The following is a 16,092-nucleotide window of genomic DNA, read 5'->3' on the forward strand; positions in this document are numbered from 1 at the left end:
AAAATAACCGCAGAACTTAGAATGCTGGCCTATGGGGTTACTGGAGATTTTATAGATAAATACATACGTATTGGAGAAAGCACCGCAATGGAGAGTCTCAAAAAATTTTGCAAGACAATCATAACTGTTTTTTCAGATGAATATTTGCGGTCTCCAAATGCCAATGATATTGCTCGATTGCTTGTTGTTGGTGAACAACGAGGATTCCCAGGAATGCTAGGAAGCATTGATTGCATGCATTGGAAGTGGAAAAATTGTCCCGCTGCCTGGAAAGGTATGTACTCTGGCCACATCCGTGAACCAACTATTATTTTAGAAGCAGTTGTTTCATATGATCTCTGGATATGGCATGCATTTTTTTGTATGCCCGGTTCACATAACGATATTAATGTGCTAGAGAGATCTTTTATTTTCACGGAACTTGCTCAAGGGCGTGCTCCACCAGTCAATTACACAATCAATAGCAACGACTACACTATGGGGTACTACCTTGCCGATGGTATTTATCCTAAGTGGTCAACGTTTGTGAAGACGATTCCATCACCCCAAGGGAATAAGAAGAAAAACTTTGCCACAGCACAAGAATTTGCAAGAAAAGATGTCGAGCGTGCCTTCGGGGTACTTCAACAACGATTTGCAATCGTTCGTGGACCTTCCCGATTATTCAAAGTCAATGACCTAACAAATATAATGAAAACATGTGTTATTCTACATAACATGATCATTGGGGACGAGCGTGATGATAGTCAGGGTCTGAACATGGAGTACGATCAACTTGATGATGATATTCCAAAATTGTCGCGCAATCCAACAAATGAGTTTATGAACTTCATTCAACGCCATCATGAAATTAGGGATAGCTCGGCACATCATCAACTACAAGCAGATTTAATTGAACATCACTGGCAATTCCATTCCCAGCAATAGAAGAGAAGGTTGTGTTGGAGTCTTTATTTTATCATTAGTAGCGAAGGTGTATTTCAAGTTTCTAGAATTTTCATTCCAAAAAACATGTTTGGTTCAAGAAAATGCAGTTTAAGTTATTGTAATATTTTCATTATCTGTAATAGTTTAAGAATTTGTAATGTCAAGTTGTAATCAAGAAACATCTATCCATGGATGATTTAAATTTGACGATCACGTTTTCTATCTTCTTAATAAAACTTTGCAAACGTACAAATTATATAATACAATAAACGCAGAAAAGTGCCACAAACGAGTGGTTCATAATATACATCACCTTTATGTGCTGAATAAATGTTTAGTTACAAAAAAAAAAAAAAAGCCTTAATCTGAGGATGCATTGCGTCGCGCCAATATCTCTCTTTGAAGTTGCTGGAAATATACTTGCTGAACTTCATTTAACGTACTCACATCGAGCAACATTATGCGCTCCTCTCTCTCCAACTGGGTGATTTCCAGTTTCTCCGCCTCCAACCTCAGTCTCTCATCCTCTTGTCTACTTTTATTTTCCTCCATTTCTCGTTCATATGCCATCTTCTCCGCCTTGAGTCGGAAAAATTCTTGCTCCTGAGCACGTGACTCCTCTAGGAGAGTATACCTTTTCTTGCTGAGCTCCACAAGCTCTTCTAAGGCTCTGCCTTGGGCCTTACGTTTTCCTTTCTCAGCTTTTCTTCCTATTGGCCTATCCAATTCGATGACATCATTAGTTTCCAGATTCTCGCCCTCTGTACCTCCCACTGAATCAATGGATGAATTAGTTGCCACTGCTGATGTACGCGAATATGTAGGGGACATCGTCGACCTTCGCTTTGTCCCGTCCTTTGTGCAACGCTGATTCCATTTCGGCTGGTCTTTCAATAGCTGCCAACAATGCTCGAACTGAAAGGCCGTTTTCTCAAGCGATTGGTACATGACCTTCGCTTTGTCAAACTTCCAATTCAAAATGAAAATCAAATAATTAACCAACCCATTAAAGATAAAGGGAACGTAACGCATATAAATAATAATAAAGTGGATGCTTATACCTTGTCTTGCTCAGTCATGCCACTTTGATTCAGCCCTTCAACTTGGGCGAGTTTAGCACAAAATTTGGTCGTCGCCTTTTGAATGGCAGGCCACCGATGTATTAAGGACCGAACACTTCGCTCATTTGTACTTTCTTTATAATCATTGAAGTATTGACTAACTTTTTTCCAAAGTTGGGCGTGTTTTTGGTCCGTTGCTTGGATGGCATCAATGCTACTATTCAGCCATGCGGAGACAAGTAACTTGTCTTCTTCGGGGGTGAAGTTTGCACCCCTGGCTGATTTTCTTTGAGAGGGGGGAGGATCTACTTGGGGCGGGGGTGGAGAGTCATCCAAAGTCACGGGATGTTGTTCACCTTAACCAACATAAATGTGGTCAAGTTTAGGCTCCTGACTCAGGAGGCTGGTGAAGAACATATTTCCATGCTCTCCTGAGTCCATCTCTAACAATTTGTAAACATAAAACATGTGAGACACATGTTAGAAAATTAAGAACTAAATTTGCAAGTGATTTTTGTAGCCGGCTCAGGAATCCTATGGCAACGTATGACGACACACTTGGCACCCTTCCTTGCATGGTTGCAACAACCGGTTGCCACTATTTATCGGCCATCCGGGTTACCATGCCATGGAGATGTGTGCCAAAGTGTTCCATCACCATGTTCGGATTGTCTCATCATCACAGCCGAGGGGTTAAGACAACTCAGATCCAATAAAAAATTTAGTTTGAAAACGTGAAAATAAGAGCATTCCCATCCACTTCCCTAAATACTTGTGTGTTTTAAATGTGGCTCAGAATGGGTTACAAAATTTACATCATGTGTGAGAGAGGAGCCCAACATCAAATGGCTGCAAAACCTTACCCAAACCCCACGTGCCTTTTGTGAAAACTATTACAAACTGCAGTATGATCATTCGGGTGAGGATTACCCCGCCATCTCAATGGGGCCCATTAACACTTATGAATTATCTCACTAAACCCCATCATCATAGCCTAACAGTAGACATGCAGCCCCCTCCCTCCCCCACAAGTAATAATTATTCATCAGTACTAAACACTGCAAAGGTCCCAATAGCACAGACAAATTCACAGCCAGGGGTTAAAGAAGGAAAATCCAATACTAAACAGCATGCAAAGTGCATGAGAACATAAAAACAGATTTTATCTTTGTCAAACCAACAGAGCTTAGTCCATGGGAACAATAATTAAAGAGATAACAGTAGCTCAAACCAGCAAACACATGCCACAAACAAAGATTAAATAACTGGTATGAGGTAGGACTAAATATTGAAGAGAGTATAAGCTAACAGAAAAAGGGAAAGTTTGTAATGCTAGTTGAAAGATCACATTCTACAAAATAAAGCATCTGATCACATTCTTGACAGATCACATATATGGCCTAGCATATATATGATGCACAAAGCACAATCAATAATCAGTTAATGTCATTAAAAATGGCTTTGTATGTGTGGTGATCAGAGGAGGACAGATATCATTCGGGTGGCTTTGTATGGACATAAAACCTTCGTATGTGTTATTAAACCATTAAAGTTTAATAATACACAACATGTTTGTCTCCATTATATGGATTATGGGGGGCAAAAACAGCACAAACCAAACATATATAGCCATATGTACCCAAACATATATGGTCATTGACAAAATACAAATTATATAACAAGAAATCTTCATTATAGTCATGTTGAATGATACAAGAAATGTATCATGTTGAATTATAAATTCCTAAACACATACAAGTAATATTTTTCATAAAAAATCATTTAACAAAAATACTACAAACCAACAAGGGAGCTCAAAGCTGGTAATGACAAAATGACAGTAATAGTAATAAAAAAAATAACACCATTTGATCAGGTCTCATTGGACAACATGACTAGCTTTGATGACAACCAATTGGATTATGGTAAATGATTCAAAGGGAAAAAGAGTCGGGCCATACAAAAAATTCAGTGTTTTCATACGCACTCAGCTTCAGGAATTAATGGCCAAATGATGCACAACACTCCACACAAGCTCCACAAAGCACTAATTTAAGAGTAATGTCTGAGATTTATCCATGGCAGACAAATGCATTGACTGTGTCGTGAATGATACATAGCAAAAATTGTTCATTCAAACCGCAGAGCACCCAATAAAATGCAGTGTTTGTATATAGCAGCAAGTCGATTGATGAAATAGCACTAAGAAGTCGATAAATCCAGGAACTATGAAAACCATGGCAAATACATGCATTCTAAATCCAGTGAATATGGGTCACAGATCCATGAATATTCATACCCTAGAGTAGTAATTGAAATCTAGGGTTCTCGGATTTCAAGTGGCAAAACTGACAAATACAATAGTTTTTGTCAATAAAACTCGAAAATATATCAGATTCACCATGGAAAGAGGCTCAGTTTGTTCAATTTCTGCGAGAGAGGACAGAGTCCATCCATGGAGAGAAGAAGAGGGCGCAAGTTTCACAGAGAAGAGAAAACTTACATTCCTATGGAGTCGATGAAGAGAAGACACCGTAAATGGTGGCAGACGGGGTGAGAGAGGGCCTCCTTCACGAACGAGGGCAATCGAGAGGGAAGAGAGGAACACGCGGGACCAAGGGCAACAGATTTGGGGTTCGGGCGATTTGGGGATGTACAATGGTTCCCCAAATATGGAGAACGACTGTAGATCCCCGAAAACAAATCCCTAATTTAGGGAATGGGATGGGAGGCGCCAAATGAAGTTTCTCTAAATTTCATCTCTAAATTTTAGAGATAATAGTGTTTTAGGCATCCGGATGGGGATGCTCTAAGGGAGGGGAGGAGCCGTAGATTGTAATGCATGATTGAATAATATTGAGTGACCCAATCCAAACGATTCATCCTTTGACCAAACCAAACACCATAATAATGGTTTTGCTTTGGGAGATGCTTCCTCCTTCTCGTTATTCCAACTTCCACTCCCCAACTATAAGCATTAACGAAGGTAGTCAAGTCAAGGTGGCAATTTCAAACAAATCCAACTCTCTCACTCCGTTCTTTGATCTTCGATCTTCGCCTTCTAGACTGCAATGACCTTTCATGACATCTCTGTTCAACTACAATAATTTCCCATACTGCCTTTTAAGGTAACATATAGCCCTCCTCCACTCTATGGGTTACTTTATCTCTGTGTGCCCGAGTCTGCATCGGTCTGATATATTCCGAAATAGTGACGTATTGGTAATCCCCAAGTGAGAGAAAGAGAGGAATGTGGGATTATTTTCAGCAGCCTACTTCTGGACCTTCTTATCAGGAGTTCCTCAACGTTCTCGAGGCTGATATTCAGCACGCTAATGTGCTGTGAGCTCTCTCTCTCTCGGTGTTTTGTTTTAATCAGCTGTTAAGTTTAATAATAAAATTATGGTTTTTTTATTGCAAATTTAATTGTGTTTATGCAAAATTTAGGGTGGGTTTTGATAGGATGAAATGTTTTGTTGAAAATTAAATAAAATATTATTAAAATATTATTTTTAATTCAAAATACAAGTTTACCAAGTAGGTCTTACTTTAATGACAGTAATTGGAAATGCCGTTTAGAAAGACTACAACTCCGACTGATTTTTTAACGCAAAACTATAGGTTTGGCTGTGATTTTGTTGTTGGTTTAGGCTTCGTTTGGTTAATTAACTCCTCTCAACTCATCTCAACTCATCATTACAACTTTTTCAAATTTCAACACAAAATATAATAAACAATTCAACTTTTTCAAATTCCAAAATAATAATAATATTAAAAAATAATATTCTAACAATATTTTATCATCTCAACTCAACTCAACTCAACTCACTTAAAAATTCTCTCTTATCTTGCTATGTTTTGGAGTAGACATTTCAGGGAGATGTTTTCAAGCTTGATGAAATTTAAATCAAGTTGCAGTTGCGATGACAAAGTTGAAAGACTTTTAAGAGGATATTTTTATCAGTCTGAATTAATATTTATGCAGGGCTGCTTCGGTTCCAAGAGGCAAGGGTGGCGCTTGTTTTCATCTGAAATTGGCTTACGATCACTTGGCACCCATTTTTCTTTTTTTGCTTCAATGGATTGATTGCTCGTGTACATGTCTACTTTCAAGTTATTTAAACCTTTTTCACATAGTTGTATATAAGGTTAGTTTCTATTTGTGTACTAATGAGATACAATGCACGTCTGAATATAAGATGGTTCCCATTTTTTTGAAGTTTGCCTCATATGCTTGTTAATTTCTTTCTTATTTAGGTGCGCAGAGATGGGAAGCAAAATCTCTCTTCATTTGGAAGGAAAGCTACAATTGGAGAATTCTATTGTATATAAACAATGTTAAACTTCATTCAGTTTTTCAAAATTTTAATAATATAAATTTTTGAGTGGAATGATATAATATTCATGTGTTGTGCTGATTCTTCACTTACTGATTATACTCATTACTGCAGCTGTTATATTACCCTCTCTTCAGTGTCTCCACAATGACTCATTAGACTTGAAAACTACTGGAGGTGAATTTCATGGCTTAGGGATGGCAGTCAGAAAGATATCAGAGGACAAGTGGAAGAAGCTTTCAGATGTAGATTTGGAGAGAGAATATGAGTGTGGGATCTGTTTGGAGCCATGCACCAAAATAGTTTTGCCGAACTGCTGTCATGCCATGTGCATCAATTGCTACCATGACTAGTATTCTCCCATCTCATTTTCCTCCTTTGCTTGCCACTGTATTTCGCTGCCAATTTGTAATGATGGAGAGTAGCTGTGATTCTTAAGTTGCAGTCTTCGTTTGCTTTTGTATTTCAAAGGAACACAAGTCAGAATCTTGCCCATTTTGCTGGGGAACTTTAAAGAGAGTGAATTTAGGAGACTTATGGGTTCTGACATGCAGTAATGATGTGGTAGACACTCACATTTCTGAAGGAGGATATATTACGGTTCCATCTCTTCATAAACAGTCTGCCTATGGATATTCCTGATACTCTGTTTTTAATGTATTACGAGTTTTTATTTTAATCTAACAGAATAATGATGTACAGGGAGAGGGAAGAGTAGCATTGCTCTTTCATGTGTTGCGATGTATTTGACATAGATTACTGATGTTGATCTCTTGCAATATAGGGGAGAAGGTCGCGTGCATAGCTAAAGCAATGTTTGCTTTTTGAGAAATACAAAATCTCTGACACAAAAACAGAACATAATCGGATGTATGGGATGGAAAATATGGAGTCCATGAGTTCACCTCTACCAACCTTTTATCATCCTATTGTATCAAATCATTGATACAACTTCCATCTTTCATCTTTCACAGAACACAACTTCCATCTTTCACATTAGCTAGATTAACAATCCCACCAGTTTCTTCATGACTATGAACATTTTAGCAGCTAGAATGCTCCTATTGTCTTGCCTAGAGATGTAGTCTAGATAACATTTTAGCTTTAAACTGCCTTCCGTTCTCTGATGACCTCTTCACCAACCGATTTCACATCGCTGTCAGGTTCCATTTTTGTCTTGTGCTCCTGTTCTGCTGCATGCTTTAAATTCTATGTAGGTGGGGCAGGTGGACATGTGGATATCCTTGGTTAAATTTGTTTTCCTACCATGTTCGTCTGCCCAGTAAGTTGGGCGAATTATCTACCCGCTACCACATGAGCCAAGAGGGATGGACCCCCATTGCCCAGGCCTAACTACAATCAACTATTTTACTGCATTTTGTAAGAGAATTTCACTTACATTGCCTCCATTATCTCATTCAGAAAAAAGCAGGAATACAATAGAATATCTATATATAAAAAACCACTATCGTCGATAATTTCAAATGATGGTCAGCCCTTGTAGTTGCTGTATGGCCCATGCACTAACATGAATGCGGTTTGGTTAGGTGCATTTTGGAAATTTGAGGCCAATAAATCCGTCGATGACACGTGTGTAACAGTCGAGGTTTCGAAGAAGCGATGACTCATATGGCTCATCTTCAGCATGGACCGTGCATGTACAAATTAGGTGGCCAAAAGGCTGTAGATAAGGTATTTTCAAACCCAATAGAGAAAAAAAAATGCAAAACAAAAAAAAAAGAAAAAGAAAAAACACTATAAACATAAACCTAAACATAAACCGAAGAATAAGAGATGAGATAAATAGGGGAGGAAGTCCTCACTCCTCTAAACTGGAGAGAGAGCTTTGAGTATTTAGAAAGGTGGAGAAAACATTTTTTAGAGAGAGTGAACCTTTTGATAGAAGATCAAATTGTTATAACTTTGGACACTTGAATCAAATGTTCTATAGCTGTCATTGTATTACCTAATCAATCCAAGAAACATGGAATCAAAATATTCATTTGCTTCCATTCTTCAATCCTTCCCCCTTTTAATTTATGCTGCTATAATAACTTCAATGTTGGGACCATTCCTCTTCTCCACAATTATTAATGGGGGGTTTGTTAACGTGCCCTTTTGGCTAAACACCGAAAAACGTGACACATTCATGATTTGGAAGGACAATAACATCAGCATGCATGCATACATGTATTTCTTTTCAAAAAATAATAAATGATTTATTCAAATCTCAAATGTACAAGTCTCGAACAAGTTTTTTATAAAAATAAAAAATAAAAAAATTGGTAGATCCCACCTTGAAAAATTGTGAAAAAACTCATTTTTTATTGATGAAATCTATATTTTTACAATAGACTTATACATTTGAGACTTGAACCTAACATTACTCATTTAAGAGTCTCAAATGAAAACAATAAAAACAATCACATGAAGTATATTTTATAATATTTATTTCTCATTAAATTTTGTTTAAAATATTTATATAAACAATAATAAATATTATAAAGTCTGAGTTGATCTGTCTCTTTTCTCCCATAGAAATTTCCCACTGCGTCGTGTTGTATTGCAAACATTCATTTTGGAATTGCAACTTTTAACTTTTATGCACCAAAACAATGAAGTGAATGTGACCAATCCATCATAATGAATCTACACAATTCCTTTGAATGATAAATATTTGCAAACATCATCAATTCCTATTCCATGGCACAAACAATACAAACAAAACTTAGCAAATTCCACGCCACTCAAACTTCCCCTAACCTATCTCATATCCCCTCCCTCCCCCTCCATCATTTTCATCCGAAAATAACATTTATTCAAGACTTTGGCATCCACCCTTCAAAAAATAGCACTCTTGTTTTTTTTTTCAAGACAAGGTAATACTCGGCACCAAAAGAAAAGAAAAACAGATGATGCAGCAATGCATCTATTATCCAAAGAACTTCAAAGTAGATAATATATATATATATATATATACAGATATTGTTAATACGATACACAGATAGCTAAGCTATACGGACCAATGGCTTCGTCCCCTCTTCCAGCCCCAAAGTATATTAAGGCATAAACTCCAAAAGTACCTTTAAGTGATCAAGTTTCCTTGTATTGCATGGGAACAGAGCACAACCCTTCCAGCAGGCATCATTATAATCCCTGAACCTAATATCGATAAAGCAAAACCACTTTCAGGAAATGCTAACATCAATACAACAAAAGCACTGTCAAGAAATGCCTTAAGATAAGCAGCATATCAAAAGATAACTACATCAAGATCAATATCAAAAGAAAACGCTAGAAGTGAAAAGTAATGAATAAACTTAAACACTATCCATACCCAAAAAGAGTTTCCTCAACATACAACACCATGCTACATTTTGAAGTTTCAATTTTTCCTCTGTAGTAGTCATAATCTCATATACTGAGCATCTCATTTGGTGACATGGACACAATATGGACTACTTTTGGGTTCAACGTGATGCTAGTATAAATAACAACTATGCTATCTTGGCCATTGTCACATTCCATATGTGAGATGAAATTAAGTTGGTGTTCAAATTAGTGTGATCAATCATAATAAGAAGCTTCACTGACAAAATCGTCTCAAACAGCAGGTTCTTTAAAATTCACAGTGGGTCATAATAAGGTAAATGTTCAAGCTAACGAGATATGCTAACCATGTATTGCCTACTTCTATTGGCAAGGACACCCCATAGCAAATACCATACATGCATATAGCCAAACATAAAAGAATGCAAACCTTTTACCTCTTAAGCTGTGGTACCACTACCCTTATATATGTCTATGGTTGTGTTTGCTAATATACATATGACCAACATTAAGACATGCTTCTTCATATCTATGCATATAGGTGTATGTAACCAAAATGATGTAGCACAAAATCGAATATAGAGATACCAACAAAAGGCACATTTGCATCAATGGGTTGATCAAAAAATATATTTTTTAAAGCCACCACTCACCCTCCCCTAAACCAAAACAAACACAAAAAAAAGAACCAACATAGTTTGCAGATAACTAAAGGTAATAGTTAATGTCAGTTCAGCCCAAGAATGTTGTAGGACTGGAGTGCTCTAAATTTACCTAAGAATTGTAATGTTTAGCTTAAACATAATAGAGAAAACTAGAAATGCATGTTAATTCAAAACTGTAAATAATTGTGTTTGAAATACATATATGGACCCACTCACTCAAGCGAGATCAAGCCAAAAACCGTCAACTCCTTGCCAAGGCCTCATTCACCCTCGGGATTAGTCGGAACTTTGTTCCTATCCTAGATACCCAGTGCCAATAAAGAAAGCTGAAAGCCATCAATTTACATTTTCTAAGAAGTACAAATATTCTTGGCACATGATTTGCTACACCATTAGGAAGAGTTTTTTTACAGCTTTGTAATGTTGAAAAATCATCAAGTGTCCCTATGGGAAACTGTGTTATTGACCACCTATTGACACAATCATTTTTTGCTATGTAAAAAGGGTAGAAAGGGCCATCGGATGTTGCTTCCCTGCCTGGGCATGACATAGTACCCACCTTAACTATTGGGAAACCAAACATGAGGCGCCCAGATGGTGATATCTAGAATGCCTCTAAATAAGTACTTTCAAACTCCCAATCAAATTCTGGTGGGTTGGGATTTCTGGACTTGGAGGCATTTAACTTGGCACTTCTAGCCAAGCAAGGCGTGTAATTTTAAGGCTTGTCAGAGTTTGTAAGGATATGACTTTCATTGTATCTACTTCTTACTACTGAATGAAACTCTACACAAATAGGCCTAAAGAAAAGCTCCTATTAGTACTTATAAGAAATTGTTTGTTGAACTCTCCAGACAAGTAGAAAACAAGAACTAGACAAAGGAAGAGGTTCAATAAATTTAATTACTCCCATGCTAGTGAGTCTGCAACTAATTTTAATATAAATCTAACCATCGATGCTGAGTAAAAGCAAGGGGAAGATTTGCTTCCGTATAACGCCTTCAACAATTCACCAGTTATGGATATCATTATGTGGATCTAATAATACTTATTCTTTATTTAATAGTGTTTGAAATATTTATAAAGACAGGAATAGATGTCGTAGCATTCACTTTAATAGCATATATATTGAAACAAAGCCGAACAAAGAAAAAGTTATATAAACCTGGTTGTATTGCCCCTCAAAATTATTCCCGACGTCTCGGTCCCCGATTTCTTTGAGTTGGTCTATGCTGGATTTTTCTTCCAAGATACAGTTTGGGAAAGATCTTGGAAAGAATGCCATCAACTTGTTCGAAATACCATATCCTCCACCTCTCCCAAAACATAAGCGGCCCAATGAAAATCCCAAAGCCGAAAATGTATCCCAATTCAATACTTAGATAGTTCCAATTAATCACACTCCTAGACTCGGATGGAGTTTCTCCAAATGTTGGAGGTGGAGATAGTGGCTCTTCTTCTATGCATTTTTCTTTCAAGGCAAACCACATAATCCTTGATTCCCTTCATAGGAAGTTTCTGGAAATGTAGAAAATTGCTTGATCAGTGGAATCCTTCCAAACAGTCGGTTGAATGAAAGGTTGAGTACTGACAGAAAAATAAGACCATCTGCGAGTTGCAAAGGGATCTCCCCTGTAAGCTCATTTCTTGACAGGTCTAGTGACTCAAGATGACTCAACTTTCGCAAAGATGATGGGATTCGGCCAGTGAAGACATTATTTGACAAGTTGAGACCATATAACAATTTGAGTGCTCCTAATTCTTCAGGAATAGGCCCAACGAGATTGTTGCATGAAAAGTCAATATATGTGAGGATTGTTAGGATTTTCACCAACTCTAGCTCAAGATTCTTACTGACAATCGTTAAAGTATCTAGGTAATAATAATATGGACCTAAACCATAAAAGTCAAACTGGAGATAATTCAGCTCTGTCTGATCCTCATCGTCACCAGTTATCATTGTCTTCCATGCAGTGAAGGAACTTTTTGATAGTTTTCCACTGAATTTGTTGAAAGCTAGATCTAGAATTTGAAGGTCCGGCCAAGTGGCATTCGGCCCCGGGCATCCAATCGACCCATAAAACTTGTTTGATCGCAAAACAATGATACGCAAACTGAAACTGTTCTTCAAATAACAAGGGAAGGTGTCTTAGATGTGGTTGTTTCCAATATGCAAGACTTTCAACTTTGTGCAATTGGCTAGAGATTTTGGCAACTCTCCTTCTAGTTGGTTTTCATCAAGAGCAAGAGTTTGTAAATGACAATTGCTCGGAAATGCATCAGAAATTGTGCCAATTTGAGGTTGTTTCTCCCCAGATTTAGCACTCCTAGCATCTCACTCATCTCAATCAAGCACCGGGGAACTATCCCATTGAAGGAATTGTTTGACAAATCTAAAACTTGAAGATATGTAGCATTGCATATTGAAACAGGAATACTCCCGCTGAATTTGTTGCTTGAAAGGGAGAAGAAACTAGTCGTAATGGGCAAGTTCTCAATGCTTTTTTGTATGGAAGAGTTGAAATTATTCCTTGACAAATCCAAGTACACAACATTGGGGAGAAAAACCGGGAATTGGCCATGGAGATGGTTGGAACGAAGGTCTAGCATATTTAAAGTTGGACAACTGAGGAATGGTCCTTCTAGAGATACTAGGTAGTTAAAAGAGAGATTCAAGTGAGCTAGATTAGGAAGTTTCCAGATCCAACTGGGTATTTCTCCGTGAATCTGATTATGTGAAAGGTCTAGTTCTAATAATAAAGATTGGCTCCTCAAGAAATCAGGAAATGTTTTCAAAATGTTAGAAGAAAGTTTCAATGTCTTGATTTGAGGAAATAGGGATACCGAAGAATTAATTCCATTGTGTTCAATCAACAAGTTATTGAATGAAAGATCAAGATTTGAAAGGTTTTTCAATTGTTGGATGGAATCAAGCTGCATTGACCCATTAAAGTTGTTAGAAGAAAGGTCGAGGACCTTAAGGCCTTGGAGTTCAAAAACAGACATCGGTACTAGCCCTTCCAAGTTGTTGTTGGACAAATCAAGGATGTATAGTGGATGAGAAGAAACATTGGAGAACTCATCAAATTGGCCAGAAAATCGGTTGTTGGAAAGTCGTAATTCCAGCAATAACGGAAGGGAAAACAGAGAAATCGGAATACTACCTTCAAGCGAATTGTATCCCAAGTCAAGGATTTTCAAATTCCGAAGTTCTTTCCATTGAATGGAAGTAATCTTACCTGTTAAATCATTACGGGTAAGGTAAATTTCTGTCAATCTCTTGGCCATACTGAATGATGGAATTGGTCCTGTGAAATTGTTGTATGACATATCCAAATATACCAACTGTGTGAGGGTTGCCATTGACTTTGGGATTGATCCATTAAAATTGCAACTATGCAAATCAACTATGGTCAACATTTTTAGGTTACCAATAGAATTCGGCAATGTCCCTGAAAAAAAAAGTACCCCCTAGTTGTAGGGTTCGAAGATTTCCATTCCAAGGAAATTCTGATAAAGAACCTTGTAGCATACTATTATCTGATAATTCAATCCTTTGCAGTGTCGGAATTTGGAAGATCTTTTCTGGAAATTTCCCATTCAATTTGCTTGAGGTGAAACTCAAGGATGTCAAGTTTTTGAAGTCTGCAAAAAATTCCAGAACTGGAACAAATAACTGGTTATTAGCCAGATGAATAACTGAGAGGGATTGGAGATTCTGCAGGGATGGATCAAAAGGCCCAGAAAGATAACATCTTGACATGCTCAACACTCTTAGATGTGGCAGTGAAGATGATAAGGCCCGACACCACTCATACCCTTTAGCTGAGATATTTACACCATCAAGATGAAGTTCCTTAAGCCCCGAAAGATTCTGAACTAACGTAGATAGATTTGGCTTCTCCAGCATAAGCAAATAAGTACTCCGGTAAGAATGGATGGATAAATCAAGAGTAGCCAACCTTTTGAGGTGTGAAATCTCAAGCGGAATCTGCCCAGCAAAGCCTGCAGTTGACAGATTCAAGTAAGTCAAATTGCTGAGCTTCGTAAACTGGGATGGAATCTGGGAAGAATCAAACTCGTTATAGGCCAAGTTTAGCTTCTGGAGATGGTGAAGATTGAAAAGGCTGCTGGAGTTGTCAAGCACACCAGAGATGGATTCATTACTGAGGTCGAGACCAATAACACGACCCTCGCTGCAGGTTACGCCTTCCCACGAACAGCAATTGGCACTATCATTCCAATGTACCAGTTTTGCCGACAAGGCATCGTTGAACACAAGCTTGTTCTTCAACTGAAGCAACGACGATTGCTCATTACCAAGACATTGGCCTGACACCTTTAACGTACAGACTTTGAGGAAAAGTGAGCATAGGGGTATCAAGGAAAGGCATGAAATCAAGATTAGAATTTTCATTGTAGGCTGATCGTGAAGAACTAAAGATAAGTTGAGGAACACAATCTTTTTGGCCGATTTTGAGTTTGGGCAACCTTAAAAATTTCGATGATAATGTAGCTGCTAATCTTTCCAAATCATTGACCGTAAACCGGAATGTTTGACCGAATAATATTGAATGACCCAATCCAAGCAGTCCCATCCAATTCATTGCCAAACCAAACACCATAATAATGGTCTTGACTTTGGGAGATGCTCCCTCCTTCTCGTCATTCCAACTTCCACTCCCCAACCATAAGCATTAATGAAAGTAGTCAAGTCAAGGTGACAATTTCTAACAAATCCATCTCTCACTCTCTCTCTCCATAACCATAACATATGCCTTGATCGGTCAGTTATTATTTTAACCCATTAAAATGAAGTCTAGATTGTAAAGTCACTGTTGAGCATACATATATATATATATATATATATCTACTATATATGTATAAACGCAAACGATGGAGTAATTGGGTTTTCATCGACACTTTTTTTTTTTTTTCATTTCTGTCCCTATTTTCTTTGTTTAATTCTCCCTTGTCCTCTCTTCTACTTTCATTTTTCAACAATGTTTTCTGTCTAACATTTTCTTTTCCGATTTTGTCCCTACTTTTATATTTGTTTTCTCTTTTTATCCTTGATATCTGTTAACTTCTGTTTGTATTTTTACAGTTTTACTTTGTCCCTACTTTTATATTTGTTTTCCCTTTTTATCCTTGATATTTGTTAACTTCTGTTTGTATTTTTACAATTTTACCCTTCTTTTGCTGACTATTTTTTTGTCTTTATCCATCATTTACTTTTTTTTATTCCAATTTTTAAGTTTTTATCCTGCTGTTTTATGTATTTACCCACCGTTTTTATATTCAATTTTTGGTCTTCTTGAACCTACAGTTTATCTATTTACCAAGCATAACCTATGTTTTGGATTCCGGTTCTGCCGAATTCTTTTTCAATTCTTATCCTATTCTGCTTCTGCCAAATTCTTTTTCAGATGTTATCTTTTCATCACTACATTATTTTCTAATTGAGAGGCAAAAAAATTACAATGAAATCTGAAGATGATATCTTCAAAGATTTCAACATCTATTGAGATTTATAGGGAATAAAAAAAGGCAACAGAAAAAGAGACAGCAAACAAAACAAAGAAAAAATAGAGAAGAAAGGAATGAAAGTAAAATAAAAATTTAGGCAAAATTAGAAAAAAAAAAATCAATTTTTTTCATTTACCTACAAATAGACAGTGGAAGGAAAAAAAAAGTGAAAAAACAGAGAAAAAGAGTGAAAAAAATTTATAGAACAACGAAAAGGTAAAAAAAAAACAACACATATCCGAA

At 37.0% G+C, this 16,092-nt stretch overlaps 3 protein-coding genes and 1 pseudogene across 4 annotated transcripts; 1 reads left to right on the plus strand and 3 right to left on the minus strand.

Moving 5' to 3' along the window:
- Positions 1-1,287: 1,287 nt before the first annotated feature.
- Positions 1,288-1,875, minus strand: LOC118348215. The gene has a single exon (XM_035689244.1). It carries the CDS (start codon positions 1,873-1,875, stop codon positions 1,288-1,290), a length of 588 nt encoding a protein of 195 aa, XP_035545137.1.
- Positions 1,876-5,238: 3,363 nt separating this feature from the next.
- LOC109021661 lies at positions 5,239-7,025 on the plus strand (annotated as a pseudogene).
- A 2,143-nt stretch (positions 7,026-9,168) lies between these two features.
- LOC109000705 (receptor-like protein 53) lies at positions 9,169-14,781 on the minus strand. 2 transcript variants are annotated; one of them, XM_018977670.2, is made up of 2 exons: positions 11,486-14,781; positions 9,169-9,487 (listed from the first exon to the last, which is right to left on the minus strand). In XM_018977670.2, exon 1 carries the CDS (start codon positions 13,738-13,740, stop codon positions 12,544-12,546), a length of 1,197 nt encoding a protein of 398 aa, XP_018833215.1. In that variant the 5' UTR covers positions 13,741-14,781; the 3' UTR covers positions 9,169-9,487; positions 11,486-12,543. Both variants share the same exon structure in this region, with proteins under 2 accessions (XP_018833215.1, XP_035545298.1).
- On the minus strand, positions 11,795-12,280 carry LOC109000701 (putative receptor like protein 25). Its single transcript, XM_018977665.1, has one exon. The coding sequence runs from the start codon at positions 12,278-12,280 to the stop codon at positions 11,795-11,797; it is 486 nt and encodes a 161-aa protein (XP_018833210.1).
- Positions 14,782-16,092: the final 1,311 nt, after the last annotated feature.

This window comes from Juglans regia, chromosome 4 (assembly GCF_001411555.2).
Source record: "Juglans regia cultivar Chandler chromosome 4, Walnut 2.0, whole genome shotgun sequence".
Taxonomy (NCBI): Eukaryota; Viridiplantae; Streptophyta; class Magnoliopsida; order Fagales; family Juglandaceae; genus Juglans; species Juglans regia.